The sequence below is a fragment of the Aspergillus lentulus genome (genome assembly GCF_001445615.1).
Source record: "Aspergillus lentulus DNA, contig: Alt09, strain: IFM 54703, whole genome shotgun sequence".
Classification (NCBI taxonomy): Eukaryota; Fungi; Ascomycota; class Eurotiomycetes; order Eurotiales; family Aspergillaceae; genus Aspergillus; species Aspergillus lentulus.
In genome coordinates this window covers 525,483-551,949 of record NW_028322117.1, presented here as the reverse complement: position 1 = coordinate 551,949, position 26,467 = coordinate 525,483, and the positions used below count along the sequence as shown (strand labels likewise).

The following is a 26,467-nucleotide window of genomic DNA, read 5'->3' as shown; positions in this document are numbered from 1 at the left end:
ACTTTCAGTGACTGCGACCGTTTCGTTCTGGAAGCGACCATGAAAGGGGTGTGAGCGCTCAGGCTGACCAGCAGACGCTGGACCCTCTCCCAATAGGAAGATGAAACCCGAAGATTAAGCCGATAAAGGCCGTTGTCAAGTGCCCTGATACCTTGCAAACCAGTGCAAATACGATATTCTCCGGCCGGCCAAGCAGCGCGTGGACCAGGAGGATGGAAGCGGGCCAACTCGGAACCGATACTACATCCCACGCCTCGGAGAGTTGCCTGATTTGAATCCTGGTACAACGTGGTAAGGTTTATTTGATTGGGAGAGAATCTTTACCACTGTGTTTGAGCGCCATGTCACATGCTCAGTGATAATCTCTACCTTCGTCACTTCTCTTTAACTTCTCTTCATCTTCATCGATGGATTTCTAATTAGTAGCGCGTCCTAACGATCATGGTGCCAGGACACTAAGGCTCTTCTTTACCATGGAACCGACTGGGGGCGCTTCGGATCGGACCGAAATTAGAGTATGAGAGTACGACGGTCAACGCTCTCGTTCTTCAGAACACGGACCAAGTCTTCTGAAACCCTGAAAGAAAATGTCAACTGGAAGGGCTCATCAGATCGTGATCTTGGAAACTCCTAGAGTTACAACTGATCGCTCATAACTCTGATAGCGGTATTTCTCCTCGTAGAAGGTACGGTTCATGAGTCAGCAGCCTAAATAGAGTGCATGAATTTGTTACTTGTAACTTCTGTATCATCCCTCAGCCTCGAGCACGGAGCACCACTCATTAGCGGAGCGAACTGCGGAGTGCGGGCGCTGATCTCCACTATTGATGGAGTCTGCAAAGACACTATCCGAGTGATCTTGCCTTGGGTTCTTTCAGGGGCAATATCAATTGGCTAGCAGAAACAATTACTCTAGGGGATGGATCATCATGATAATAAGCCCGACTAAGATACAAGAAGTTGTGCCAATAATGGTCCATTGACTGTATGCGTACGATGCATTATCATTTCCCAAGGCATCTATGCATCCTTAGATCGGTCCTTGAGCCATCCCACTGCCACCTGGCAGTCTTTGTGGCTTATGCAACGGTACAGAATGCCGGTGCGCCGAAGTACGGTGGGAACTTGGTCAACATCCAAAGTACATACATGCTGTCTATCTACATCATATCGTGCCATCTCGTTTGGCGGCTAATGGCGGATTTCAAGCTGAATACTCGTATATTAACGAAGGGTCAGGTTGGAGTCCAGATCCACGAACCCTTGCAACTGTTTTCTGTTTCTGGTAAAGCCTTCCTGGTGGATAAGGTATACAATCGTTACACGGGACTCGTCCCATGCCAACTCAGTTCAATTCGATGAAATAATCCCGCAAGATATCCCTGGAAAGGATAAGGTACATCCCAGATCCACTCTATAAGCTGCTCGACACACAGACAGCCGCCCTCGCGGCATTCGATGACCCATAAAACGCAAAAAGATGCACCATGACCGCATGCCATGGCAATGATGCCATTCAGGATGAAACCGAAGAGAAAAGGAAGCAAGAGAGAAAACACAAATCCCCCACACTAGTACCTCTCTAGGCATTCATCAGGTCATCAAACCTACCGTGGACTTGGAGCAAGGAATAGTCCCGTCGATCTGATCGACGCCAATAGAGTTATTGAGTCATGCAGAGTCATGTAAATATGCCATCATCAATTAGGATTACTCGATGGTTTATGCCATGGATGGCGGTAAGGTAGGCACGAGTGTTTCTGAAGGTATCGCCATGTTAATCTGTCTACTTACAACTTGCAATCCATAACTTGTTCGTACGGTGAACAGTACGTCAGTCAGGCATGAGCTTGCATCAGAGATCGTACAGCAAGGGGTGTCCATGATTATAGTGTTGATCTACCGGTTGCTCGCTGTCTGCAGTTACAGGAACTATCTGGCCCTGTGAACTTGATTGAACGCTGCCTAGTCAGTGCAGACAGGAGAGGTCTGCCACTGCATTTTCTAGTCCCAAGTCTGTAAGCGAAAGACTAAATGGGACTTCGAATGTTAAGAAAGGGATGCCTTGCACGGCGGAGCGTGTGCAGAAAGTCTCCTAGTCTATGACAGTTAAAAATGACAGCAGCAATACGTCGCACGGACTTGAGTTTTGGAAAGACGGTCAAGCTGAAGGGACAGGGAGATGACGTTGCTTGCGTCGAGCATGATTCCGGTAAGCAGGCGCACATTGTAGCCACTCACATTCCTTAAGCCAGGGAATATTCTGCGTGCTTCTTTGTCAAGGCAAACAGGATTGTGGTGAGGGTGTGGTAGGCGACCAGTATCAATATACGTATCATCCAGAGGGCCCAGAGAGCAGTCGAGGGAAGTATTCCCGTCTGCTTCCCGCGATGATAAGCGTCAGGCTATGTTCAATCAGTTTACTGATTCTATGATTGATAACATCGTGGAACGTGTATCATGGTATCATGCACGGCTGACCTGTCCGGAGGACCGTGTGTCTTACACAGACATTCTACCTTACATCGGACTCACCGAAGTTTGTATATGAGTGTCAAAGGCAGCGTTTACCAAGCCTCTAAACTAACCCATCTAAACCATATAACGAACCTTATAGACATGAAAGAAAAATCACCTACGCTCAGATCTGAGCCCAGAGTGGCTTCGGAAGGTCGTCACCAGGCTTCATCATAGCCCCTTGATGAGAATTTGATGGAATAGACACCTGAGTCGTGAGCCCAGGTCGACTACCTGGCGCCGGCATATGGAACCCAACATAGGCCTCTCGGCGGGCAGGTTCTCCCACCGTAATAGACCATGTATGCAGGCCGTAGTAACTCGCAATGGAATGAACGAGCCAGCGACTGACGAAGGTAAGTATAGACCCAGCGGAAGATGGCACTCGAAACTCACCCAAAGCCAGCGGCCCTGTCATCAACCAGGCTCTCGAACACCATCTTCTCACCATCTCGCTCATTATGTTGGCTTAAAGTCGCGCGCAGTTCTCGCAACCTTGTCTTGTGCTCAGGCGAGTCATGCATCTGTCCATTGCGCCCCACAAAGACGACTTCATCCTCAGATTCGTCCTCAGACGACGATGGTGCATCTTCCAAGCCTTCTTTCCGCAGCATCAGCTGCTTCTCGCTCCACGTCTGGATAAACTGTCTAATATCCTCTTCCAAATCCTGGAGCATCCCACGAGCAGCACGTGCATGCTTCAATCTCCTGCGAAGTTCCTTGGGAACGCGATGCTTCTCATGCCTCGTACCTTTGGGAGTCTGCTTAGAAGACGTCCGGTCGAGGTGAGCATATTTCACGTCCCAGAGAGGTGCCAGATAGTAAGGCATGGGATCATGTCGCGGGTATGTCGGCTGTACCGCCCAGTCACTGGACGCAGGAGGATCAACCCAAGGGTTATGCAAGAGACGATCTTTGAGAGAAAGTTCAATCAGCAATGATGCAAAATGAGGGGCGACGCGTCGCACCCTTTGGGGAAAACGGATGCCTCGAAGATCATGGCATCAACGTCATAAGTCAAGACATACCGTTCTCCCAACGTTGTCTGCGCCGACTCCCGTCCTTTCCTTTGAGGAGCGCTTCCCGTCTCTTCAGACTATCGCGACGAATAGGTTCTCGACGTCTGAATGAAACCGAGGCAACCGGTTGCGTCTCGGACTCACGAGTCACAACCTTGACTTTGGGTACGGCTCCCGTATGCACCGCAGGGACTGGGTCGTCTAGAGGAATAGATAGAGGAACCGAGGAGCCCCGCAGAGGGGAATCACGCGTCGAAATGCATTCAACATTTCTGTCGCTCGCCGATACCGACTCAGACAGAGTCAAATTCCGCAGGGAGGCAGCCGCCTGCTCCGACCAAGCTGAGATTGCTCGAGTCTGCTGCGGTGTCAGGCGTCCCTGTGAGTTGGCCTGGGATGGCAGTGATGGATGGATGGCCATTCTGGTTGACGCGAGCGGGCTAGCGATAAGTTCGGATGGACGGAGCCTATTGAGAGTGGCAAGACACCGGTCAGGGACAGAAAGTATAGAACGCTTTGAGTCTGCTCAATGAACGACCTCGGGATCAACTGAGGAGAGAGGACGAGAGTCAAGTAGGAATGAGGAAGTACGTATGGAGCGGGGATGGGGATGAAGAGCGATAAGAAACTTGAAAGCAGATAACCAGTTGTCGCGTCCGAAGCCGAAGATCGCGGGTCCTTACCGAAAGAGGAGTGGTACAAACTTTTCCCGTCATAGAAAAAGGCCTCGGGTTGACTCACGATGGGGCACGGGTTTATAGAAACGCCCATGATTGGTGCTTGGCCAAACTTGCCCTAGCCCTGATTACCGCTTCCAGCATATGCGATCTGTGACGCCGGCTGCAAGGTACCTCTCTACATCATCATCTCGTCGATGATGTTAATTCGAATACGAACCGAGTCATGCCAGTCTGATTCAGAACCATGGCGAGTAATGGGTCATGTTCTGCTTCGAAGATAAGCTGGAGCGGCCCGAGCTGAATTTCAATATCGTAATATATTCTGAGCATAGCTAAATATCCCGGTTCAAACGATGCTATGCTCGAAGGCTTAGTAGTTTCCTTGCTATTTCAGTATGTCTACTATGACATATCGCTATCTTACTGACTGTTATCGTTGATAATTTAGTGGCCGAGCCACCTGGACAATCGTGCTATGAGTAACATATCCCGAAGTCGACCTGGATCCCCTCGTCAAAGCGGGCCAGGCGCCCAGGGCTCATATCCATGCGGGGAAGTTTGTCAGCCTTGTCGCCTGAGGCACGTTGATCTGCGAACAGAGTGGAGATCATGACTGACACGGTCACATTCTCCAATGAGTCACGAAGGCAGCATGATTGAGAACTTGAAGCAATATACTCCCTGGAAGATAATGATTTTATGGTAATTTGACACAGCACAATGAGCGATCACCCCAGATGTCAATATCAGTCAAGACCCACAAATAGAGAGAGGGCAAAAGAGCCCTGGATCAAGGGACAGATATTATACAAGGCACGGGACTGACGGGAGAGGTCAAACCATCCCCTCACGGAACCGAACTTGCTTGTTGCTCGTTGCTACCTTACTAAGGTAGTTTGCTACCTCTTAGGAATCTGAGGAGTTGATGATTTAGGTTAGAATAGTCTTACAATAATAACTAGCCACCTAGGTCGACTTCAGCAGAGTTCTGGAAATATTAAATCTAATTTAGTCCACTGCAGCGGCTAAGCTACCAACCTCGGCCCTGAAACTGCTCTATCGTTTATTATTTAAGCCAGCCGCCAGCGCTCATCTCTGACGCAACGGAGTCTGCCTGGACTTGGCCAGTTGCTCACGATAACCAGTCCATTATTATCCACCCAATCATCACGTATTCTCCGTCTATTTTGAGACAAAGGAGCTGGACCTTGCACTGCAGTCCCTTTTGACTTGGAGAGGTCCTCAGCACACATCATTCAAACATCCTTCTTTCTCCTGCCTGACCAAAAGCTGGCATTACACCGGTCGACTGCGAGGCTCACCAAACATCAATTATATCTTCTACATTGTTATCCGTCTTGTTTTATGAACTGCAGGGGATAAATCCCATTGATTTACTATGAAAGTCCTCGCAGCTATTGCGCTGAGCGCAACAGCTTTCACAGGGGCTGTAGCTGCAGTCATTTCTCAAGAAGCATTCTTAAACAACCCTCGCATCCATCATGACCAGGAGAAGTACTTGATCGAATTGGCCCCTTATCGAACTCGATGGGTGACTGAAGAAGAGAAATGGGCATTGAAATTGGTAACATACTCCCCCCAAACCTTGAATCTCCAACTCCACGGGGGACTAACTGCATGATTGCATCAAGGACGGCGTGAATTTTATCGATATCACAGAAGAGCACAACACCGGATTTTACCCGACTCTCCACAGCGCCAGCTATGTCAAATATCCGCCAAAGATGCAGTATGCAGAAGAAGTGGTTGCGCTTAACAAGGATCTATCGAAACAAAACATGAAGGCCAACCTGGAACGATTCACATCGTTTCATACTCGCTATTACAAATCTCAGACGGGAATCCAATCAGCAACCTGGCTGTACGACCAAGTCCAGAGAGTCGTCTCTGAGTCGGGAGCCACTGAGTATGGTGCAACTGTTGAGCGATTCTCTCATCCTTGGGGTCAGTTCAGCATTATTGCCCGAATCCCTGGCCGAACAAACAAGACTGTGGTGCTGGGCGCCCATCAGGACAGCATCAATCTATTTCTCCCGTCAATCCTGGCTGCTCCCGGTGCTGATGATGATGGGAGTGGAACTGTCACCATTCTCGAAGCGTTGCGCGGTCTGCTGCAGTCAGACGCCATTGCCAAGGGTAATGCATCCAATACTGTGGAGTTCCACTGGTACTCTGCAGAAGAAGGCGGAATGCTGGGCTCCCAGGCAATCTTCTCCCGTTACAAGCGGGATAGGCGGGAAATCAAGGCCATGCTCCAGCAAGACATGACTGGCTACATCCAGGGAGCTCTGAACGCGGGTGTCGAGGAAGCTGTAGGAATTATGGTCGATTATGTCGACCAGGGCCTCACACAGTTTCTCAAGGACGTTGTTACAGCGGTAAGCCTCAGTTGTCCCACACGGAAAGCGGTTTATTCGACGAATGAAACTGACGCGCTGCATTAGTACTGTTCTGTGGGTTACCTGGAGACGAAGTGCGGATATGCCTGCTCCGACCACACCTCGGCCAGTAAGTACGGTTATCCCGCGGCTATGGCGACTGAAGCAGAGATGGAAAATACCAATAAGAAGATACATACTACCGACGACCAGATCAAGTATCTGAGCTTCGATCATATGTTGGAGCATGCCAAGTTGACTCTCGGCTTTGCTTTCGAATTGGCATTTGCGCCGTTCTAGTTCCTCTAATACTATCCAGATGAAAGGAATGATTGGAAAATGCTTGTTTTACTTGGATCACAAGGCGTTCGAAGGTTTGGGACCTGGTTTGATTGGGACAACTTGCCATTCATGCGGTACTTCCTGTAGGCTGGTCACCCGCAAACTGATTATACCATCATACAAGTCTCATGGCATATCTATACACACGATGACACTGCGTTAACTTGTTTCTCATCTTTCACGAATTACCGGAATGCGAATAGAACTGTATATTTGACTATCACGTGACAATAGCGGATAATCATCGATGGGACCTTGATCGCCAAGTATGATTGACTTAGAAGACAGCGGTGAGTCAAAAAGGTCCAGTCACAAGTTTCTGTAGTTTTTCTCTTGCCGTGAATTTTCAGGATAGAACGTCATTCTCGATTGATTGTCCGTTCCACTGCTATGGAACAGTCCAATCGCCCACTGAGCATCGAATGAATATTTAATTCATTTATGAGGTCATCGAGCCACCCGCCTAGTATCAAGATCACGTCCATTGCAATTGCCAAGCAATTGTCTACAGCTCCTAGTGCTACTTTCTGAGAAATCTCTGGTGATATTCTGTCTTAATTGCCAGAGACAAGTGAAGCTCTTGAAACTCCAATTGACTGTCCTGCTTCGCCCCTTCCAGTTGGTCTAGATCTTTCCATCCTTGATCACCTTCCTGACTTAGGCGAAGTCGAACCACATAGGAGAAACAGAGACAACTTTCACTTTGAAACTCCTTTGTTTCCCTCTTGGAAACTCAATTGTGCAAGAGGACCATATTTATCTTCATTTTCTCTCTCGACATTGATATCATTTTTTGTCATCATCATCGGCGACTTGCATATTTGCTTCAGGTAGAATTCCGAACTGGGCGACAAGCTCGGCTTGTCTGGATTGTGCATAATGGATCCCAGTAGTCCTTATTCCAAGGAACTACAACTTGCATGCCTCACGGTGCAACGGGCTGCACTATTGACGAAGAGATTGCTCGAGGCTGTCGACAAAGGATCTGTTGACAAGAGTGATTCCACGCCTGTGACCATCGCCGACTTTGCTGCTCAAGCACTTATCATTGGCGCTATCCACAAAGCATTTCCCGAAGACGAATTTGTGGGTGAGGAGGATTCAAAGGCTCTCCGTGCAGATCCAGAACTTCTTGAGCGCGCGTGGGAACTCGCCTCTACTACTCATCTCGATGACAAGGACAGTGAAGCCCTGCTCTACGCTCCCAAATCCAAGGAAGAAATGCTTGACTTGATTGATCTTGGAGCCCGTGGCAAATGTAGCCTGGAGAGTCGTGCCTGGGTTCTGGATCCTGTAGATGGCACTGCGACTTTCATGCAGGGCCAGCAGTATGCGGTGTGCCTGGCCCTGGTGGAGAATGGATGCCAGAAGGTCGGTGTGTTGGGTTGCCCGAACCTCAATCTTGCTACGGGACGTCTTCGAGAGGATGTTGTGGACCGGGATGGCTACGGGTCTCAAGTCTTTGCAGTTGCTGGTCAAGGTGCCTGGATACGGAAGATGGGACGCGGAGGTCTGCTCGCTGCTGAGAGTATCCCTCAGAGGCCACAGATTACAGACCCGAATGACCTCGACTTCGTGGACTGTGGGTCAGCCACATCATCTAATACTTCCTTGCATGCTCGAGTGGCATCGAAACTGGGGGCTCCGTGGCCGTACAGCACTGATCTCTGGGCCACGCAGTTGCGCTATATAGCCATCGCGGTAGGAGGCTGCAACGCTTTGATCAAGATCCCCCGTAAGGCATCTTATCGGTCTAAGATCTGGGATCATGCAGGCGGCATGTTGATTGCCGAGGAAGTCGGCGTTAAGGTCACTGACCTTGCAGGAAGTCCTGTCGACTGCAGCTTGGGCCGAACCCTAGCTGGATGCTACGGGATGATCGTTGCTCCTCCTTCCATTCATGGACGGATCGTTGAAGCCGTAAAGGAGGTCATGCAGGAACAGACTAAGTGATCGAGCCATTCGGACAGAATGTTTTGCATTTTATTTGACTACGTTTTGGTTTGGGTTACCGTCATAACGAGATTCTGCTCTCGCTGTGCAGGCTCACAGCGGTTACCAATATTATCAATATTACCATTATTCAGCGTTAGAGGGTCATTGCAACCAAAGGTTTGCATCAGATATGGCAATGCACTATTTAGAATTTGTCCAATGCATCATCATTCTTCGGACCAGAAGGAGCTGTTTTCAAAGACAGCGTTGCTCTTGGTTACTGAAATATATTCAGATGGCTTTGCGGCAGTTAGTAGCGACTCAATTACTAGTGTTCAAGGCTAAAAGCGAATTGTACCTACGCGCTGCCTACACTCTATCTAGGCATCGTATGACATGCCCCGTACAGCGCCCGTGCTCTGATCGACCGTCTGTGGGGCCTGATTAACAGAATTGACAGAAGGTCTACCAGGGATCGGCTACAAGTAGAAAGACTATGACTGTCCTAGAGAACTTGGAATATGTAAGGGTTATTACTAGCACAGAAAAATTTATAAACTGAAAACGGACGTCTGGGTATTATGTCAATAACCTGGCAGTATCTTACCTCTCCAGTAGTTAACTGCAAGAAAAGTGACCCTGCGCTGAGGAGTACGAGTGATGTCATCCGTTTCAGCTTGCGTCACTCATCACCACTTTTTCATCGATATTTTCTTGTTGGAAAATAGAAAGTTAGAGGAACTTGAAATCTGAAAAAGAAGGGATTCAGTATCGTCAAGATATGTCTCTTCGTAACTCTAGTAAATTAAACCTGGGTTGTTTAAGCACATCTGGTCGTCGTCATAAGAAATCAAGAAAGTTCATGGCGAGGGAGGATCAACCTTGTTGGCTGTCCCGGAAGCATCTCGTTGGCCACTCAAGACTGTCAGGAGACCTCATGATGCGGGGGTACTCGTCTCCCTGCACTTCGCTCCCGTAGGCTGAATCATAATTATAAGTATCTTCTCCCTCTTGCATTTCTCTCCTGAATTCAACTTCGAATAAGAGTATCCTTGTGTGTGTATAGTCTGTCCTCTCTCACCTGAAGCAGGCACTATGGCTATTTGTAAGTGTCACCGTCATCCTCAACATCATCGTCATGGTCCATATCATCACACGGTCAGGTCAATATTGTCAGCTCGTTCATATACTAATGGTGTAGACAATCCGTTCGCCAGGCGCGAATCCCACGGCCGTTATGCGTTGTCGACGTATCGTGTCCTTGTTCCTCTAACATGGCTGCTCGTCGTCATATTTGGCGTCTACTACACTTTGCACTCTCCAGATGATGTCAAGCATGGTCGTAAAATCTTCAAGCAGGGACACGTTTACATCACTCCCTTCAGTTTAAACACCACGATTACTGAGATTTACTGGTATGCTTCCCTGGAGCAGGCAACTTTGTCATACTCTACATACTAACTGCACTCCACTGTCAAGGGTTCTTCTGCTCCTCACCCAGCTCAGCTATGTTTACCATCTGTTCTCAAATGATGGCGCCATCGCCAACGCAGCTGCCAATGTTGGATCTCATTTCATCTTGAACAACCTCTTTACCCTCGCCTGGATCCTTTTATGGACTCGCGGCCACTTCTGGGCCTCAGAAATCATGCTGGCCGCAAACTACCTCAACCAGCATGCTGCCTACTGGCGTCATCGGGCCCTGCCGACGTTCGTACATCTATCGGCAATCGCAGGCCCCTACGCCTGGACGCTGATGGCACTTTTCTGGAATGGAGCCGTCGCAGTCGGCAGCAATAGTTTCCCCGCGCGTATTGCCGCCAATATCTTCATCTGGTTGATTTTCGCCTTCGGCTCGACCCACATCATGGCGACCCAGGATGACCTCTTGGGCTACTGTCTGACTTTCTTGACTCTTGGTAAGTCTGGCCTACCTTGTATGGGAGAGATACAGAAAGCTGACTCTTTGCAGCTTTGGCCGTCAAGCAACTGGCAATCAAGGTCATTGCGCTGCAATGGATCTTTGCCTTTGTCATCTTCGCTGTCTTCCTCGTCGAGTCGATTTACCTGTCTAGCACCAAGTACTCCGGTCGCGACTCGCTATTCCGTAGAATCACGGAGCCTGAGCCTACTGACCGCGAGAGAGAGCCTCTGCTCAACAGTGCTGCCAATCCTTAAAGGAGGAAGGCTGTCGCTGCTAGCCTCTACAGGACTCCATTTGTACAATTGAGCCCAATAGTGAGTTATCGGATTTGACAGATTGGATTGTTATTTCGCAGATAGTCACGTCAGCCTTACCTGCTAATGATTGATATTCACGATGTCCCACGAGTGTTTCATGTTCTCTCTCCTCTCTATTTGTTCCTCTACCTTCCAGTCTATTACCCCTTTAGTCAAAAAGTCCGACAATAACCCAGCTGTCTGCCTAATGCTTATTGAACATCTGCTTGAATTATATGTCTGCTGCGTTTCGTCCTACGAGATTGCATACCTTAGTACTGGTGGGGCGCTTTTGACAAATGCGTCCACGGATCTCGAAGTTTTTATCTTATGTCTAGTCTATCTCTCCATCCTTCGGCTCATCTAGTCTAGCTTCAATTTATGCTGAGTTGACTGATCTGTTGGCCCCGCCAAAGTGGGTTATAAATAATGGTTGCGGGTACGTCACCACGCAGCTACGAACTATAAAATCGGGTCAGTAGCTTGGGCATCATCCTACCTTTGCGAAGGATATGATCATTAGAAATTGTTTATGAGAATCCAGCAAACTTTCCTTGTTGTCCTCAATGTAAAATAACTGATTCTAATCATCGCCTCCCTCCTAATCAATATCTCGGAACATGCAAGGTACAATGAACGGGATTTGCGTCGCCCCGCCGGTTGTCAGCTCCAGCCCGCCCGGTTGCCCTGGAGACAATCCATACGCAACAGAGATGCTGTCCACGATCTCACAATCCCTTGGGACAGTCAATGTGATGCCGTCCTTAGCGCTTAGGTCTGAAAGAAAAAGAGTCAGTGTGCCTGTGCTCTGGTTTGGAATCCATATTTTGTTCTTACTCTGAGTGACATTTTCTATGGTATTGGAAGCTATCAGTTTCTCAAGCATACTAGTCAATCCCTCAAACAATAGGTCTTTGTCTTGTTACGAGCTTTTCAACTTGGTTACATTCTATAGCTACCGAAACCGCATTGTTTACGACGAGGTATAGCCGGCCTCATAACCTCTTTCTGCAGTGAGTTACATTCCAGTGCTTAAATCCCATCATCCATCCCGTCGATCAAGTAAACTGACGATTTCTTCACCTTCTAACCAGGACACGACGTGTCGATCCCTTTGACGAACTCATTCTGTTACCGCTGTGAGGCTGAGATTGTCTCGGTCTCTCGCTTCCCTAGCGAAGAAAGCTACGAGTGTCGGTCTCATCGCAAAGTGACATGAAGGTGTAAACCAGCAGTCATCCCATCCCGTCTACCATGAGCTCCAACTCATCGCGAATGTATCCACCCGCGCCAAACTACGAGGAAGAGCCGCCAACATATGGCAATTATGGAGAGACAGCATCCTTCCTCGCAGATCACGATTCGTCACCCCGTCATCAGGGGGTCACCATGCGCCTGTTACCCAATAGCACTGACGTGGACGACGATCTAAATGTCGATGTGGAAAGGGGTGCGGGTCATCAGTATGGGATTGAGTACGCTGACAATGGATCGTAAGTAATATCCAGGATTTTCTTTTGCTACAGATCTTGTCTCCCCGGAATGTGTCATGACCTCCCCGCATGCCGAAGATAATTATCGGTATCTGTCTGTTGCCCTTCGTCAGGTTGTTTCCTGCTTCGTATCCCTTGTTTGGACTAAGTGTCGAGCGCCTTTGTTTGACTGAAACTGGGATTCTGTTTTCTCTCTCTTGAGGAAATTGCATGTCCTATTGTTTTCTGCCCTTCTTTTCCTCATTTGCTTCCCCTTACGCGTTACGAGTCGTGTACGCTCAATGACTGCACATGTTTGATACAAGCAGTCTACCTCGAGCGGCTCGAACTTGAGCGCCATCGCTATGATTGACCCGACCCTCCCTAAAATAATTTCACCGAGAAGGCCTAGAGCTAACGTGCAATATGTGCCATATAGCGGAAATGCCAACGGAGGATACGATAGATTCTACGGTTATCATGCTGAAGAATCTCCATCGCGGCCTGCCTCGAGTCTGGGAAATGTGCCATCGATCCCTCCACCAGCCGTTTCCGCGGTCGACGTGCCGCAGTACTCATCGCGTCCTGCTTCTCCACTCAGACCCTGGTCTCCAGCGCGCGCGGCGGACTGGACAAGACCGCCTGCTCCACCGTCTGTCGCCGGCTCGCAGTACGAACGCGCAGATTTAAATGGCAGTCCAAGGCCTGGTACACCCAGTTCCAGATACGGCGGGAGCCCTAGACGTCCCTTGCCACCAGCTCCATTGTTTGCTGGCCCTGGAGCAGCAACCGGGCAAGACACAAGCATTGATATCGGAGATGGCAATGATCCTGAAGATCCGTTTGGAGGAGGAGGAAGGACGATCAACCGACATGAGCACGGTGGAAGCATCCGATCGTTCATGAGCGAATCGACCATAATCACAGATGAAAAGGACGAGATGGCGAAGATCAACCTCGATGAAGACGATGCCGCCGACGTTGACCCCAACATGCACTATGGTCCAGCTCCAGAAAAGCAAAGTCGTCGAGGAGTTCGAGAGGCCCAGATGTCTAAGAAGGAAGTCCAGCTGATCAACGGTGAACTGATCCTGGAATGTAAAATTCCTACGATTTTGCACAGTTTCTTACCTCGTCGGGACGACCGCGAGTTCACGCACATGCGCTATACAGCCGTTACTTGCGATCCAGATGACTTCACTCAGAGAGGCTATAAACTACGCCAACAGATTGGAAGTACCATGCGCGAAACCGAGTTATTCATCTGTGTGACTATGTACAATGAGGATGAAACTCACTTCACCCGCACCATGCATGGTATTATGCGAAACATCAGCCACTTTTGCTCAAGATCCAAATCGAGAACATGGGGTAAAGACGGGTGGAAGAAGATTGTGGTTTGTATCATTGCAGACGGTCGCAAGAAGGTGCATCCTAGGACTCTCAACGCACTGGCAGCATTGGGAGTCTACCAAGAAGGTATCGCGAAGAATATTGTCAACCAGAAGCAGGTCACGGCCCATGTGTACGAATACACGACTCAGGTATCGCTCGACTCAGATTTGAAGTTCAAGGGAGCAGAGAAGGGTATCATGCCCTGTCAAGTGATCTTCTGCCTCAAAGAACACAACCAGAAAAAGTTGAACTCACACCGCTGGTTCTTCAATGCGTTTGGGCGCGCTCTTCAACCGAACATTTGCATCCTTCTGGACGTTGGAACCAAACCCGAGCCCACTGCGTTATACCATCTGTGGAAGGCGTTTGACCAAGACTCGAATGTTGCCGGAGCAGCTGGTGAGATCAAGGCCGGTAAGGGCAAGAACATGATGGGCTTGTTGAATCCGCTTGTCGCAAGTCAGAACTTTGAGTATAAAATGTCCAACATCTTGGACAAACCCTTGGAATCGGTTTTTGGATACATCACTGTGCTTCCCGGTGCTCTCAGTGCATATCGTTTCTTTGCTCTACAAAACGATGCCGATGGCAACGGACCGCTTAATCAGTATTTCAAGGGCGAAACACTGCACGGCAAGGATGCTGATGTCTTCACGGCGAATATGTACCTGGCAGAAGATCGTATCCTGTGCTGGGAATTGGTAGCCAAGAGGGAAGAGAGATGGGTTCTGAAATTTGTCAAAAGCGCTGTCGGTGAAACTGACGTTCCAGGTGAGTGCTGCATTTGAACAAGGTCAAATTGAAGCTAACCCATGGCCTCATTAGACACCATACCGGAGTTTATTTCCCAGCGAAGACGTTGGCTGAACGGTGCTTTCTTTGCTGCGGTATATTCCCTCGTCAATGTTAAACAACTTTGGAAGACCGACCACTCTGTTCCACGGAAGATCCTTCTTCAGATCGAGGCGTTCTATCAATTTTTGAACCTGCTCTTTACTTATTTTGGATTGGTATGTAATTTACTTCCACTTACTGAACAGGCGCTGACCATCCGCAGGCGAACTTCTACCTGGCTTTCTTTTTCATTGCAGGATCTCTATCAGACGAGAAAATTGACCCATTCGGACACCACATGGGAAAATACATCTTCATTGTTCTGCGGTACGCCTGCGTCTTGGTCATGTGCTTGCAATTCATCATTTCGATGGGTAATCGACCACAGGGGTGAGTGCCCCGACTATCCAGCAATGGAAAAGCGTGTTACTAACATCCCCAAAGAGCAAAGAAGCTTTACTTGTCGGGCATCATTGTCTATAGTATAATCATGGTCTACACTGCATTCTGCACTCTGTATCTTGTCGTTCTAGAGCTGATGGCGAAGGCTGGGGTGGGCAAGAAAGAGCTTGCTGTCAGTGATTCGCTCTTCATCAATATTGTGGTATCCCTGCTCTCCACTGTCGGTCTCTACTTCTATTCTTCGTTCCTATATTTGGATCCATGGCATATGTTCACCTCTTCGGCGCAATACTTCGCGCTGTTGCCAAGCTACATTTGCACTCTGCAGGTCTATGCGTTCTGTAACACGCACGATGTGACTTGGGGTACCAAGGGAGACAACAGCATCAACACCGACCTGGGCGCAGCACGTATCATTAACGGAACGACCGTCGAGGTGGAGATGCCCTCGGAACAGCTTGATATTGACAGTGGCTACGACGCCGCCCTGCGCAACCTCCGTGATCGTCTCGAAGTCCCTCCACCCCCGGTGTCCGAGAACCAGCAGCAAGAAGACTATTACCGCGCCGTGCGTACATACATGGTGTCCATCTGGATGGTTGCCAATGTCATCCTCGCCATGTCCGTTTCCGAGATCTATGGCGTCGACGCGGGTGGAACTAATGTCTATCTGGGCATCATTTTGTGGTCCGTGGCTGTGTTGGCGTTCATCCGTGCCGTCGGGTCGACGACTTACGCAATCTTGTTGGTGGTCCAGAAGATCGTTGAGGGCAAGACCAAGTTTGATGCAGGCAATATTGCGAATTCCAACGCTGCTACTTCGAGTTATGTGACGAATAGATCGACGGCGCGGTATGGTGGTGGGACTAGCTTCAAGGATAAGGTGACGGAGGCTGGTTGGACCATCAAGAGGACGGCAGGAAAGGCTATGTTCTGGAGGAAGTAATGACGTCTGGTGGCTGTATTTCAAAAGGTGATGCAGCACTCTACGCTATGAGATATGGGTTTCTATGTTTTTCTTTATGTTGGAGTTTGCCTCGCGCGATACCGGTTGATATTTGAGTCTTCCGGCTCATCACTTGATTTTCATGTATGTACGTATCTGACGATTGAATGGATATAATGACAGGATGTATGGATGCTTCGATCTTTCTTGTGTAGCGATCTCTTCACTAAGTGCAATGCCTAGAAGCAAGGTTCAAAGCCTAGGTTTGATATCCTCTCCTTTTCCCTGCACGATATCTGAAACAAGACCCGCCGCCGCCAGGGTCTCCTCATCCTTGAAACGCTGGCCTACAAGCTGCAACCCAATCGGCGCCCCCTCGTATCGCTCAGGACGATACTTCGCCCACTCACGCGCATCAACCTCGCTCCGCGGGCGATACCCACCGTCCACCAGATCCAACGCCGGATCAACGATCAGCCCGCTCGGGAAAACAACACCGGGGTAGTCGAGGATATTCCAGATAGCAGTGTAATTCCAGTACTGCGCTTCGCCCATCACCGCCGCGGCGCCGACGTACACGGGGCAGAGGATGAAGTCTACCGCGCGGGATTTCATGAGGGCGTGGTACGCGTCGCGGTAGGCGTCGCGCTGGCAGTTCAAAGCCCAGTTCTCCGGGATGGTGAGCGGGGAGCCGCGGCTGTAGGCGAATGCCCATTCTGTTAAGGCGAGGATGGGCTCGCCGCTTTGGGAGAGGATGGTGCGTTGGCTGTTGGCGGCGTCGGGGAAGTAGAGGGATGACTTGGCTTGTTAGTTGGCAGAGGCAAGGTCATGAGTGGAGAATGAGGAGGGACGCACGATAATCTCCCAGCCGTGGTCGTGGCGGTAGGGTTCCCAGTCTACGACTTTTAGGCCGGCTGCGAGGAGCTTTTCTTTGGCGTGGTGCAGGGCTCGAGTGACGGGGGGATGGGGGCGGACACATCTGTGTGTGCGTCAGTACGCTTGTCTAAGGGTGGAAAGGGCATAGGGAAATACCCATCATCCCACATGATGCCAACCGTCATGTTTTTTGTGGCTTTTACGCGCCTCCAGGGTAACGGAACTAGGGATGTTTCTGTCTCCCATGGCTCCTGGTCGATGACGGCTCGTTGGAAGAGATCTAGATCTTCGACACTTTGGCTTGCCAGAGGTCCGGCGGTGCCGTGGATGGACTCCTGTCCTGGGCCGGGGACTTTGATTCCTGTCGCAGGAATTCGGAGAGCGGTGGGACGGAACCCATATGCACCGCAGAAGCCGGCAGGGGCTCGGATGGATCCGCCAATGTCGGTACCGACACCGAGAGCAGCACACTTGAAACCCATTGAGGCGCCCTCGCCGCCTGAGGAGCCGCCGGGTGAAAGGGTGCGGTTGTAGGGATTCCTTGTGGGACCGGTGAGATTGTTGTCGCAGCAGAGATGCTAGGATGGGCTGAGAATGTGGTCCTTGCAAGTAGACAGAGGCTTCTTACCATCAATGACTGCGGCTGGTTCGTTCGCACATGAAAAACGGCGCCTGCTTTCTCAAGATACTGGACAAGCAATGCGTCTTCGTTTGCAATGTTATCGACCCTGGGTGCTGTCAGCTGGCGGCTTGGGTAATTGTACCAGAATCGTACCATGCCACAAAGCCTGCGTTGCAGGTTCGACCTTTGATCTCGATATGCTCCTTGACGCTGAAGGGGACGCCATGCTACAGTTGACTCGCCGTTAGGGCAGTTTGCTGCTTTTGCCATGATAGGCCAACCTACCAAGGGCCCAACAAGCTTTCCAGTACGCTTAAAGTGTTCGTCAAGCTCTTTAGCCCTAGAAATGGCTCTCTCCGCCATGAACTCTGTAGCAAAGTTGAACTATCACTGTCAGCAAATCCAGATGCAGATTCAAAACGTCACTTCTGGTTGCGCAGCATACCAACTGGTGACCCAAGACAGCTCGTTTGAGAAACGCAATGACTACTTCCTCGGCACTCAGTAGGCCCGCTCCCATACCTGCTACAAGCGCGGTAGCAGACATCTCGGTAATAGAGATTTCTCTGTCACTGAGGACGCCGCTCTTTCGAGGAAAGTCCTCGACATTTTTCTGGTGCGCCGGAGGCAGTCTGTGGGCGGGAAGGATCCATTGCTTGGGAACAGAGTTCAGAAGTACATCTTTAGCTCGGCGTGCTCGAATCTCCCAATTCTGTACCGACATGTTGTATATAGCCGATGGATATGACGACAATGGACCCTTTAGACGAACAAGCAAGAAGTTGAAGATAGATCATGGAGGACGAGGAGCATATCTTATACCGCTCTTTGAAGGCGCTGCCGTGTATCAGTCCCCTGAACACAGTCCCTAGCAGATATCTAGAACTCGTTCAGGCTACAACTCCTTGCATCTCGGAATCGGAATGTGGTCGCATATTCCAATCAGGAGACATTATCGTTCCCCGCGCCTCCGAGGGAGATAAGCCATAGTCCATAGATATTGTTGGAGATACGCCATGGTGGAGACTGGAGAAGCTCGTATCTGCCGATCGGCTGTTGATTCGGGAGAACCATCAAGCTTTCCCCCTCATGGGATTCGTACCATTGGTCCTTCTTTTCAAGCATATCCGCGTGTGGTCATGAGGTCTTCGGCCACCCAGAGCCTATCAGTTGCCCTTTCCATCCACCACAGGTATGGTTATAAAATAGACTTGGCCGTTCTGGGCCAAACGAAGAACCAATGAAAGCAATTGCAACGACTCTGTCCTCCTTCAGGCAGCTGCTAGGCTGAGAATCGTGCAGATTGACATATCTACCGGGCCAGAGACGAGCATCTCAGTTGCATGGCGGAATCATTCCGCCAGACATGCGGAGAAGGTGGAGAACGAAGATCCAAGCTCGGATCAATATGATCGGATTACTGGAACATTGACGATGGTACGAATGGGATGATCAGACGGAAGAGGGTTGTGAGGAGAGTAATGGCAACTAAGCAGTTTGTTGTTACAGAAGCAACGTGGGCGTCAGGTGACAAAGAACTTCCCACAGTCCATCTCATGCCTGACATGATTTAGTCTTACAAGCATCCCCTGAGCCTATTCATTCTATGCCCAACATGACATTCTATTACCTTCTTCGCTCCTCAAATTCGGTCTACCACTGCCAGTGACAATTCCTGCGAACGCAGCATCAGCCGAAGAGCAACCGATTGAATGCCATATTTCTGGCAACACTCGTTGACCATGCTGATCAGCTTGGTAAATTCTGGTACATGTTGATCGGTGACGAGCACACCAATGACGGCCAAGGACTTGTGCTGGCTGATATGCCACACATTGATTTCATGGATTGAAAGCACTCCCTGAATCTATCCAAGTTACTGTGAGAGCTGAGATGACATCAGAGTAATACAACGTCGCTTACTTTTTCCAGATCACTTCTTAAGTCATTGAGATCTACGCCAGAGGGAGTACATCCCAAGAGGATGGACCCGGTTTTCCGCACTGAAAGCGTCAGCACCATGTAACACTCCACAGATGGAGAACAGCATACGGAGCGGAAGAGAGGATAGTATGATTATTAAGGCGATCCATAAACTCGCTCCCGGATCAGCGTAATGTCGTCCTTCAAATTTTGAGAACCAGATTACCAATGCAGCAATCATAACGCCGAGATTGTTCACTGCATCTCCGATAACATGGAGCAGAACTCCTAGCATTCCAACATCACGGCAACTGGATTTCGTCCTCTTCGGTGGAAGCCCTATATTGGCCTGCATCAAACGTTTAGCTGAGCTCATGCAAAACCCGACAAGTGTGGATTGTGACAACGAGGGCACACCTTGGGCATCCCTGCCTCGACCTCGGTTCTTATGGACGAGTCTGTTGAAGCATCCAACGCGTGTCGATGAGCATGGGAACTGTCTTCTAATGCCTTGACATTAGCAATGAGGCTGCACATCCAGAAAGGTAAGCCTACCGTGAAGAATAATAGTACTGATTATATTGAGACCCAAGCCAACGCATCCAACAATGAACATGAGTCTGGGATTCTCAATTCCTGTTAAATATCAGTAAGTCGCCTGCGCGTTGAAGGCGGGTACGAACTATGCAATGATATAAATCGCTCCACAGCCTGCAATAGAATGCTTATTCCCAGCGCAATGAGAAGAGCTCCGTTGAAGAAAGCCCCCAATAGTGGTGCTCGCTGCCACCCGAAGGCCAGAATCTTTGGTGGATCGTCGATCTCAGAAAGCTTTGTTTGCTGTGTCAGTACCCTCTATGCTCCGACTCAAGATCATCATCCCACCTTCAAAGCCGACAAGGCGACAACGAACCCAATCAGGTCAGTCAACTGGACCATTCAGCAGATATCACCAGGAAGATAAAGCAAAGCGTACATAATGAAAGGCATCTGCCACCAGAGCTAGCGAGTGGGTGTACAAGCCAACTGCTGGTATTAGCTTCACATCCCAGGGTTCATTAATCTGTGCAGAGGACAAATACTTGAGATTTCAGCAAAGAAGAAACATGATGATATCCCGATCACCAAGATCAAGCGCTGTGACCGCGATATGCTCAAGGCCATCTTCGGAAGTATTGCTTCAACACTGCTCAGATCGAAGTATTGAAGAAAGGAGCCGTATCCTAATAAGGGGAAGACTAAAGAGGCGGCAAAACCTTCTCACTCCCTTCTTCGCCTGCGCCTTGTGTAACTTTTTATGCCTCGGATATCTGCAGAGTTGTGCAGAGAGTGTCGCTATTCATGGCTGAGGCCTCGTGATAGTGTGCGACTTAACCTGGCCTGAATTCAGAACAGGGCTAGCATGCTAAATTACTCCTTCCACAGCAGGGAACATGCAGCTCTGCTAGTTCTCCTTTACTTGTTGCTCCTGAGTATCGTCCAGTCAACGGCAGAACATGCAGCTCTGCTCACTATTCAAGACTAATCAATTGCAATGAGCATAGCCATGATCGCCTTATATCCTACAAAAGGGTTTAAGCGGCCTTCATCCACCAAGCTGGCTAACCATTTCTGCCAGTTCCCGTGTCTCGAAACCTGCCAAATGTTTCTGTACGGGAAACGGCGTCGTTCACACAACTCTAGAGTGTGGAAGGAGAGCATCTGGCCTACAAAGAGCGCATAGAATACAAGAACTGGAAATGATTTATAGATGATTTATAGATGATTTATAGATACAAGTTAAGCAACTATTACTTATAGGGTGTAACCGACGAGAATCAAGACATAATGCGAAAGCAGTTAATGCTCGCACAAGTTAAACTCCCCCATTTCAAAGTCCCGGTTCTGTTCCTGCGACTTGTTGGAGCGCTCCTCCATCAGTTCCCTGCGGTACCGTTTTGCCTCCTCCAGGGTGATGGGCGTAGCCTCGAGATCCTCATTGACCATATTCTGCAACTCAGCCGGGAGTCTCTCGCTCAGCAACTTCCCGACAACCTCCTGCCGTTCCTTCCACCAGTCCTCCTGTTGAGGCGGCACATTCGCCGAAGAAATGATCGAAAGATGAGGGTCTATGAGAAAGAAAGCGAGGATCTTGCGATGACCTGGCTTGGTCCGATCTGCCAGTGCAAACGGCGACACCTGGTGCTGGAGGCTGTTCGGGAAAGTGAGCAAGCGTCCTTGACGAGTGTCCACGCTGCCTATGACCTGAGTGACATTGCCCTCATTCCAAGCCGCCTCATTATCCAAGCCGAAGATTTCCTGGAGGAATTCGTGTCGCGATTGCTCATAGGAGATAGATGAGACTTCTTCTGTATTCGCCCGTTGCCGGAACGCGAGTCTGCTGTCGGTGATGTTCTCGCTATCGTAGTAGTAGATGGCTGAAGCGCAGATATGCTCATTCTATGTAGGTTAGTTTGTGGTCCAGCCATCCCGGCAAAAGAACATACCAATTGTCCCTCGACGTGCCACGATCCACCCTCGTACTCGGGCTTCTCCGGTGTCAGCTCGATGTTGGCCAGCTTGACGATTACTTGCAACCCATTCTGGGCAAAATCCTCACGCAGGTTAACCTGGCCCTCGGCCTCGAGTACACGGGGGGCAAACTCGTCCGGTTCCGGGCGTCGGATGGGCTCTCGCTTTTGCCATTCGTCATATCGTTGACCATACTCGTCACTATACTCGTCTTCCTCGTTTGCCGGCTGCGGCTCCGGCTCGGGATGCTCGTCATATTCGACTTCGTCGTAGGGGATCCGCTTGTAATCATCCCGCACGAGAGTCAAGGTCTTGTTCCACAGCGGGATGGTCTGAGTCAGGATCTTTTCGATGACTTGGTAGAGCGGCTGGTGCTTCTTCGGGTGCAGGTTATTGATATACGATGCAATGCGACATTCGCCATTGTCAGCGAAATGCACGTCACAGGGAAGCCACTGGAATTTGCGGCTGTAGGGTCGATGGACGCTTCCCCAGTCGCGGTCGACAGTAGCAGTAGCTTCCTCTTCCGGAGGAACTGCAAGTACCTTGCCCTCCCCAACATGATTCAAAAAGTCCTCGAGCCCAATCAGTTTCCTGTGGAGAATGCGGGTCCTGCCATAGACGACGGGAAAAAGGGACGGGTGGACCAGGTCGACCACCTTGTCGTCTGATCCAGGATGGTAGTCTTTAAGCTCTTCAGGTACATCCTCCAGGGGCCGAACAGCATCTCTTAGCATCTGGCGCAAGTCTTCTCCGATGGCAGTATCAGATTTGACCACGCCAGCATCAAATGCCACGACGTGCTTGGTGTCCTGGAAGACCTTGGCTTTCCACTGCGCCTCTTTGATGATCCAGTTCATCATGGTGGGAGTAATATCCTCTCCACTGTCCATAATTTCCTTGCGCCATTTGGCAGTAATTTCTTCAACAAAGACCTTCATGTAATGTCAGCGATGCTCATTCAGGGAAGAAAGCAAACGCACCTTTTTCTCCCAGTCCGGCTTGTCAGTGATGGAGTTGAGCGCTCGCATCATCAATATCTCCCGATGGGTAGTCAAGCGTCTGCATCTTAGCTTCAAAGTAATCAATCGTATCAGCAAACGACTCACTCAGCGAGACTAGTCTCCAGCGCATTAGGGAACATGTCAGGAGCTCCCGGGCTCCAGTTCAAGGGGATGGAGTAACCCGGTAAGTCGAAGCGCGTGTTTCCAGACTCCATTGTCATTGAGCGCAATAGTATGCGAGGAAGTGGCCTGAGAATCCTGAATACCGAGAAGACTCTGTTCATATCATATGTGATGATATTTATACGGAGAGTATCAGAAACCGCGACGCGTTGCGGGTTTAGGCAACCGGCTGCTGCCTTGAAATTCAGGCAGGGCCAATTGGCAAATACGAGATACTCCCTCAAGAGGTATCAGTCAAGACACAAGCGGTGGTCAACTGGTTGATACTCCGTGAAGTCTGGCGTGCTGCAGGCACCGACGAGCAGCGTATGGACGTCTCGCTCAGGGGCTTGCATGGCTGAAACGCATGATCTCTGTCGCACTAGCATTTACTTGACGCACAAGAGCTACCCCCTATGAGAAGGTCCAAGTAGATTAATCTCAAGGAACGAAGGACCATTGTTATTATACTTCTCATCGACAATACGAAGCGCGACCATTGATCGAAATCGGAGATCTCGACTCCATAGTCGGTAATCATGCTGCTCATCGTCCAGCTCAGGTCAGCAATCTTACTCGTTCCATCTATATATCATGGTTCAGTGTCCGGTGAATTGTATATCGCAACACTATAGCTAAGCTTTGCTCCTCCACAACCTAATTTGGAAATCCAGTCTAACTATCAAGATTCAGGCCTGCTCTAGAATGATGCAACCCTGCGAAGCAACCTCCATCTGCTTTCACTTCCGCGGATACCTCACTTGGACTCAGCACAACGGGCTAACACGAACTCGAAGCGCTTCCAGTAATAACAGCCGTACTGTTTATAATAAAGGGCTCCCTACCGCTGGTGAATGGCTCACAAACTCCAATCGCTGACAACCTGCTTATGTTCTTTGCGCGAGCGGTTCGACGGTGGTCACGTAGCGACAGGATGTTCCTCATCCTGCAATTGGTAGATTCAGTCTTGGATATTGAGGTACCAGGGGTATTCTATGAGTATTTTGTGCTCTGGATATAAGGTACCTCTCTACCTCTCATTTTTGAAAAGCTATTCAGTATTCTGTACGAGGGGTAGTGGGCAGGGTAACTGATTTAGAGATTTGATGACGTCATGGCTTATCGGTTGGCTTATCTGATCGTATTGGTAGAGAGGTATGGGTGGTAGACAACATGAGGGTTTTGGTAGTAGACGTGGTATCGCGAATGTATATATGGGTAGTTCTATATATGTAGAATGAGATATACACTGCACGGCATTCACCAAACAGGCTGCTCATGCTGCAACGATGCAAAAGGTATAGAACAAAATCACAAGTCTAGTATGAACGGAGTCTACATGTTGTCCTCGCTCCAGCGGCTCCTCGCCTTCATCCACGCATCGTGCTCGCTCTTCCCTTCCTGGACGGTCTTGCCTACTCCCAAGCCGCGCTCAACCCAGTCCTTACTGCCCATCTCGGATAACCGCGAAAGGGCACGAGCGAACGCGAATCGTTCCTCGTCACCGCTGAAGATGGAGGTCGATTTTAGCGCTTGCACTGACAGTCCTAGATCGTCCATCATCATGCGCATGGCGTCGGAGAGATCGGAGTGGTCCCCGTTTTCTTCTAGGGAGGATTTGACTTCTTGCTCGGACATGAAGAGGTTGGTGAGTGGGACGGCTGTGGTGAGGACTAATTTTGCCTGTTGAGAGAGGTATTAGCCGTTGCCTGACTTCAAGAAACAAAAAAGCAGGTTACTTACCCTGCTCTCGTAGACAGCATCAATGAAAGTGATGAACCGACGAGCCAGATCGCGTTGCTGCAATGTCATCCCCGGAACGTCTGTCACGATGAAAGCTTCATAGTTCCGCACCAGCTCCAGGTAGTCCGCCGCTCCCGTTGCGCTCCCGATGAGCTCCTGGAAAGTGAAACGGGCCGCCTTTCCACTGGCCGACGGAACCTTGATCTTGCGGCCCCAAACCTCTTGCGTCTCTGGATGAGGAGGGTCATTGGGATCGCCCAGGAATTCGTACCACTTCAGCGCGTGGCGATCAGCTTCAGGACCGAGCGGGTGGTGGTACACGGCCGCTGGTGGACGAGGGATTTTGCGGTAATCGGTCGGCGAATTCAAGTTGATCACGGTCAAAGCAGTCTTGAGAAGATTGATACACGGAATGAAGGATTCTCGTTGGATACCGTTCTTGTACAGATCATCGGGATGACGGTTCGAGGTTGTTACGAGCACGACACCGTGAGACATGAGAGATTCAAGTAGGCTAGAAAGGTGTCAGCCGAGGCCTTGCCTGAAAATACTCCAGGTACATACCGCCGCAAAATCATCGCATCAGCAACGTCTGTACACTGAAACTCGTCGAAACACAACACGCTGGACAACTCCGCGATATCCGCCGCGACCAAAGGCAGAGCGTCAAAATCATTACCGTACTGCATCTTCACCACGTGCATGCGCTTATGTACGTCCTGCATAAAGTTGTGGAAATGGATGCGCGATTTGGACTTGATGTTAGCCGGCAGGGTCTCGTAAAACAGATCCATGAGCATCGTCTTCCCGCACCCCACATCACCATACATATACAATCCCTTGGGTAGATTCTCTGGGATCTTAGTCTCTGCCTTTGCGCTCTTGCGCCCAAACAGCGAGCCGAAGAACGATGACTTGGGTTTCGGATCCAGCGACTCAACGCTCGGGTGCACAACGGTCGGAGGAGTATAACCTTTCAACACGTCGTGTAGGTCCTGCAGCTTTTGGACGATCACTTAATTCTGTCAGCTCATCGTCGCCCCTGGAAAACCAGTACAGGAAACAACCCACCCCTCTGATACGGATCATCCCGCAACCGCCCCTGCTGCACTCGCCCCTCATACTCCTGCAACGGCCCACCAGACAACCCAGCCCTCGCATCCTCCGTCTGTTCCGCAATACTCTCAGTCTGAGGCTGAACAGCCGCCGTAGCGAAGCGCCGCATATACACTCCGGTCCTCGGCTGCGCGTTCCTGGCATTCAACCAAACACTTTGCGCCTCCGCCGCCTGACGACAAGCTGCGCCATTGCTGCTATGTACACTCCGCCTACATTCTTCGTTCAGGACCCGTGCACGTCCGGCTCTCCTCGCCGACAACCCTGGGGCCCGGCTCCTCAGCGCCGAGGGAAGGGACTCGGCGCAGAGTTTCGCAGATGGCCGACTCATTTGTTCCTTATATAAGTC

The 26,467-nt window shown here is 50.0% G+C and overlaps 8 protein-coding genes across 8 annotated transcripts; 4 read left to right on the top strand and 4 right to left on the bottom strand.

Moving 5' to 3' along the window:
- Positions 1-2,641: 2,641 nt before the first annotated feature.
- Positions 2,642-3,957, bottom strand: ALT_5032 (uncharacterized protein; the record flags this gene model as incomplete). Its single annotated transcript, XM_089599846.1, has 3 exons — positions 2,642-2,864; positions 2,914-3,430; positions 3,546-3,957. The coding sequence occupies 3 exons, from the start codon at positions 3,955-3,957 to the stop codon at positions 2,642-2,644; spliced, it is 1,152 nt and encodes a 383-aa protein (XP_089455723.1).
- Positions 3,958-5,615: 1,658 nt separating this feature from the next.
- On the top strand, positions 5,616-6,915 carry lap1 (putative aminopeptidase; the record flags this gene model as incomplete). The annotated part of the gene is made up of 3 exons (XM_033558848.1): positions 5,616-5,801; positions 5,869-6,615; positions 6,682-6,915. The coding sequence occupies 3 exons, from the start codon at positions 5,616-5,618 to the stop codon at positions 6,913-6,915; spliced, it is 1,167 nt and encodes a 388-aa protein (XP_033414739.1).
- Positions 6,916-7,836: 921 nt separating this feature from the next.
- ALT_5030 (inositol monophosphatase family protein) lies at positions 7,837-8,910 on the top strand (the record flags this gene model as incomplete). The annotated part of the gene is made up of 1 exon (XM_033558849.1): positions 7,837-8,910. The coding sequence occupies one exon, from the start codon at positions 7,837-7,839 to the stop codon at positions 8,908-8,910; it is 1,074 nt and encodes a 357-aa protein (XP_033414740.1).
- Positions 8,911-10,030: 1,120 nt separating this feature from the next.
- ALT_5029 (DUF1774 domain-containing protein) lies at positions 10,031-11,070 on the top strand (the record flags this gene model as incomplete). The annotated part of the gene is made up of 4 exons (XM_089599845.1): positions 10,031-10,050; positions 10,110-10,307; positions 10,372-10,811; positions 10,865-11,070. The coding sequence occupies 4 exons, from the start codon at positions 10,031-10,033 to the stop codon at positions 11,068-11,070; spliced, it is 864 nt and encodes a 287-aa protein (XP_089455722.1).
- A 1,296-nt stretch (positions 11,071-12,366) lies between these two features.
- On the top strand, positions 12,367-16,161 carry chsB (chitin synthase class II; the record flags this gene model as incomplete). Its single annotated transcript, XM_033558851.2, has 5 exons — positions 12,367-12,605; positions 13,024-14,750; positions 14,805-14,989; positions 15,037-15,203; positions 15,258-16,161. 5 exons carry the CDS (start codon positions 12,367-12,369, stop codon positions 16,159-16,161), a joined length of 3,222 nt encoding a protein of 1,073 aa, XP_033414742.1.
- A 252-nt stretch (positions 16,162-16,413) lies between these two features.
- ALT_5027 (putative amidase C550.07) lies at positions 16,414-18,383 on the bottom strand (the record flags this gene model as incomplete). Its single annotated transcript, XM_033558852.2, has 7 exons — positions 16,414-16,959; positions 17,017-17,140; positions 17,194-17,615; positions 17,666-17,765; positions 17,813-17,886; positions 17,945-18,043; positions 18,105-18,383. The coding sequence occupies 7 exons, from the start codon at positions 18,381-18,383 to the stop codon at positions 16,414-16,416; spliced, it is 1,644 nt and encodes a 547-aa protein (XP_033414743.2).
- A 3,038-nt stretch (positions 18,384-21,421) lies between these two features.
- Positions 21,422-23,318, bottom strand: ALT_5026 (DUF4246 domain-containing protein; the record flags this gene model as incomplete). The annotated part of the gene is made up of 4 exons (XM_033558853.2): positions 21,422-22,021; positions 22,069-23,028; positions 23,077-23,155; positions 23,203-23,318. 4 exons carry the CDS (start codon positions 23,316-23,318, stop codon positions 21,422-21,424), a joined length of 1,755 nt encoding a protein of 584 aa, XP_033414744.2.
- Positions 23,319-24,594: 1,276 nt separating this feature from the next.
- ALT_5025 (AFG1/ZapE family ATPase) lies at positions 24,595-26,449 on the bottom strand (the record flags this gene model as incomplete). Its single annotated transcript, XM_033558854.1, has 4 exons — positions 24,595-24,942; positions 25,003-25,516; positions 25,567-26,017; positions 26,074-26,449. The coding sequence occupies 4 exons, from the start codon at positions 26,447-26,449 to the stop codon at positions 24,595-24,597; spliced, it is 1,689 nt and encodes a 562-aa protein (XP_033414745.1).
- Between the last annotated feature and the right edge of the window lie 18 nt (positions 26,450-26,467).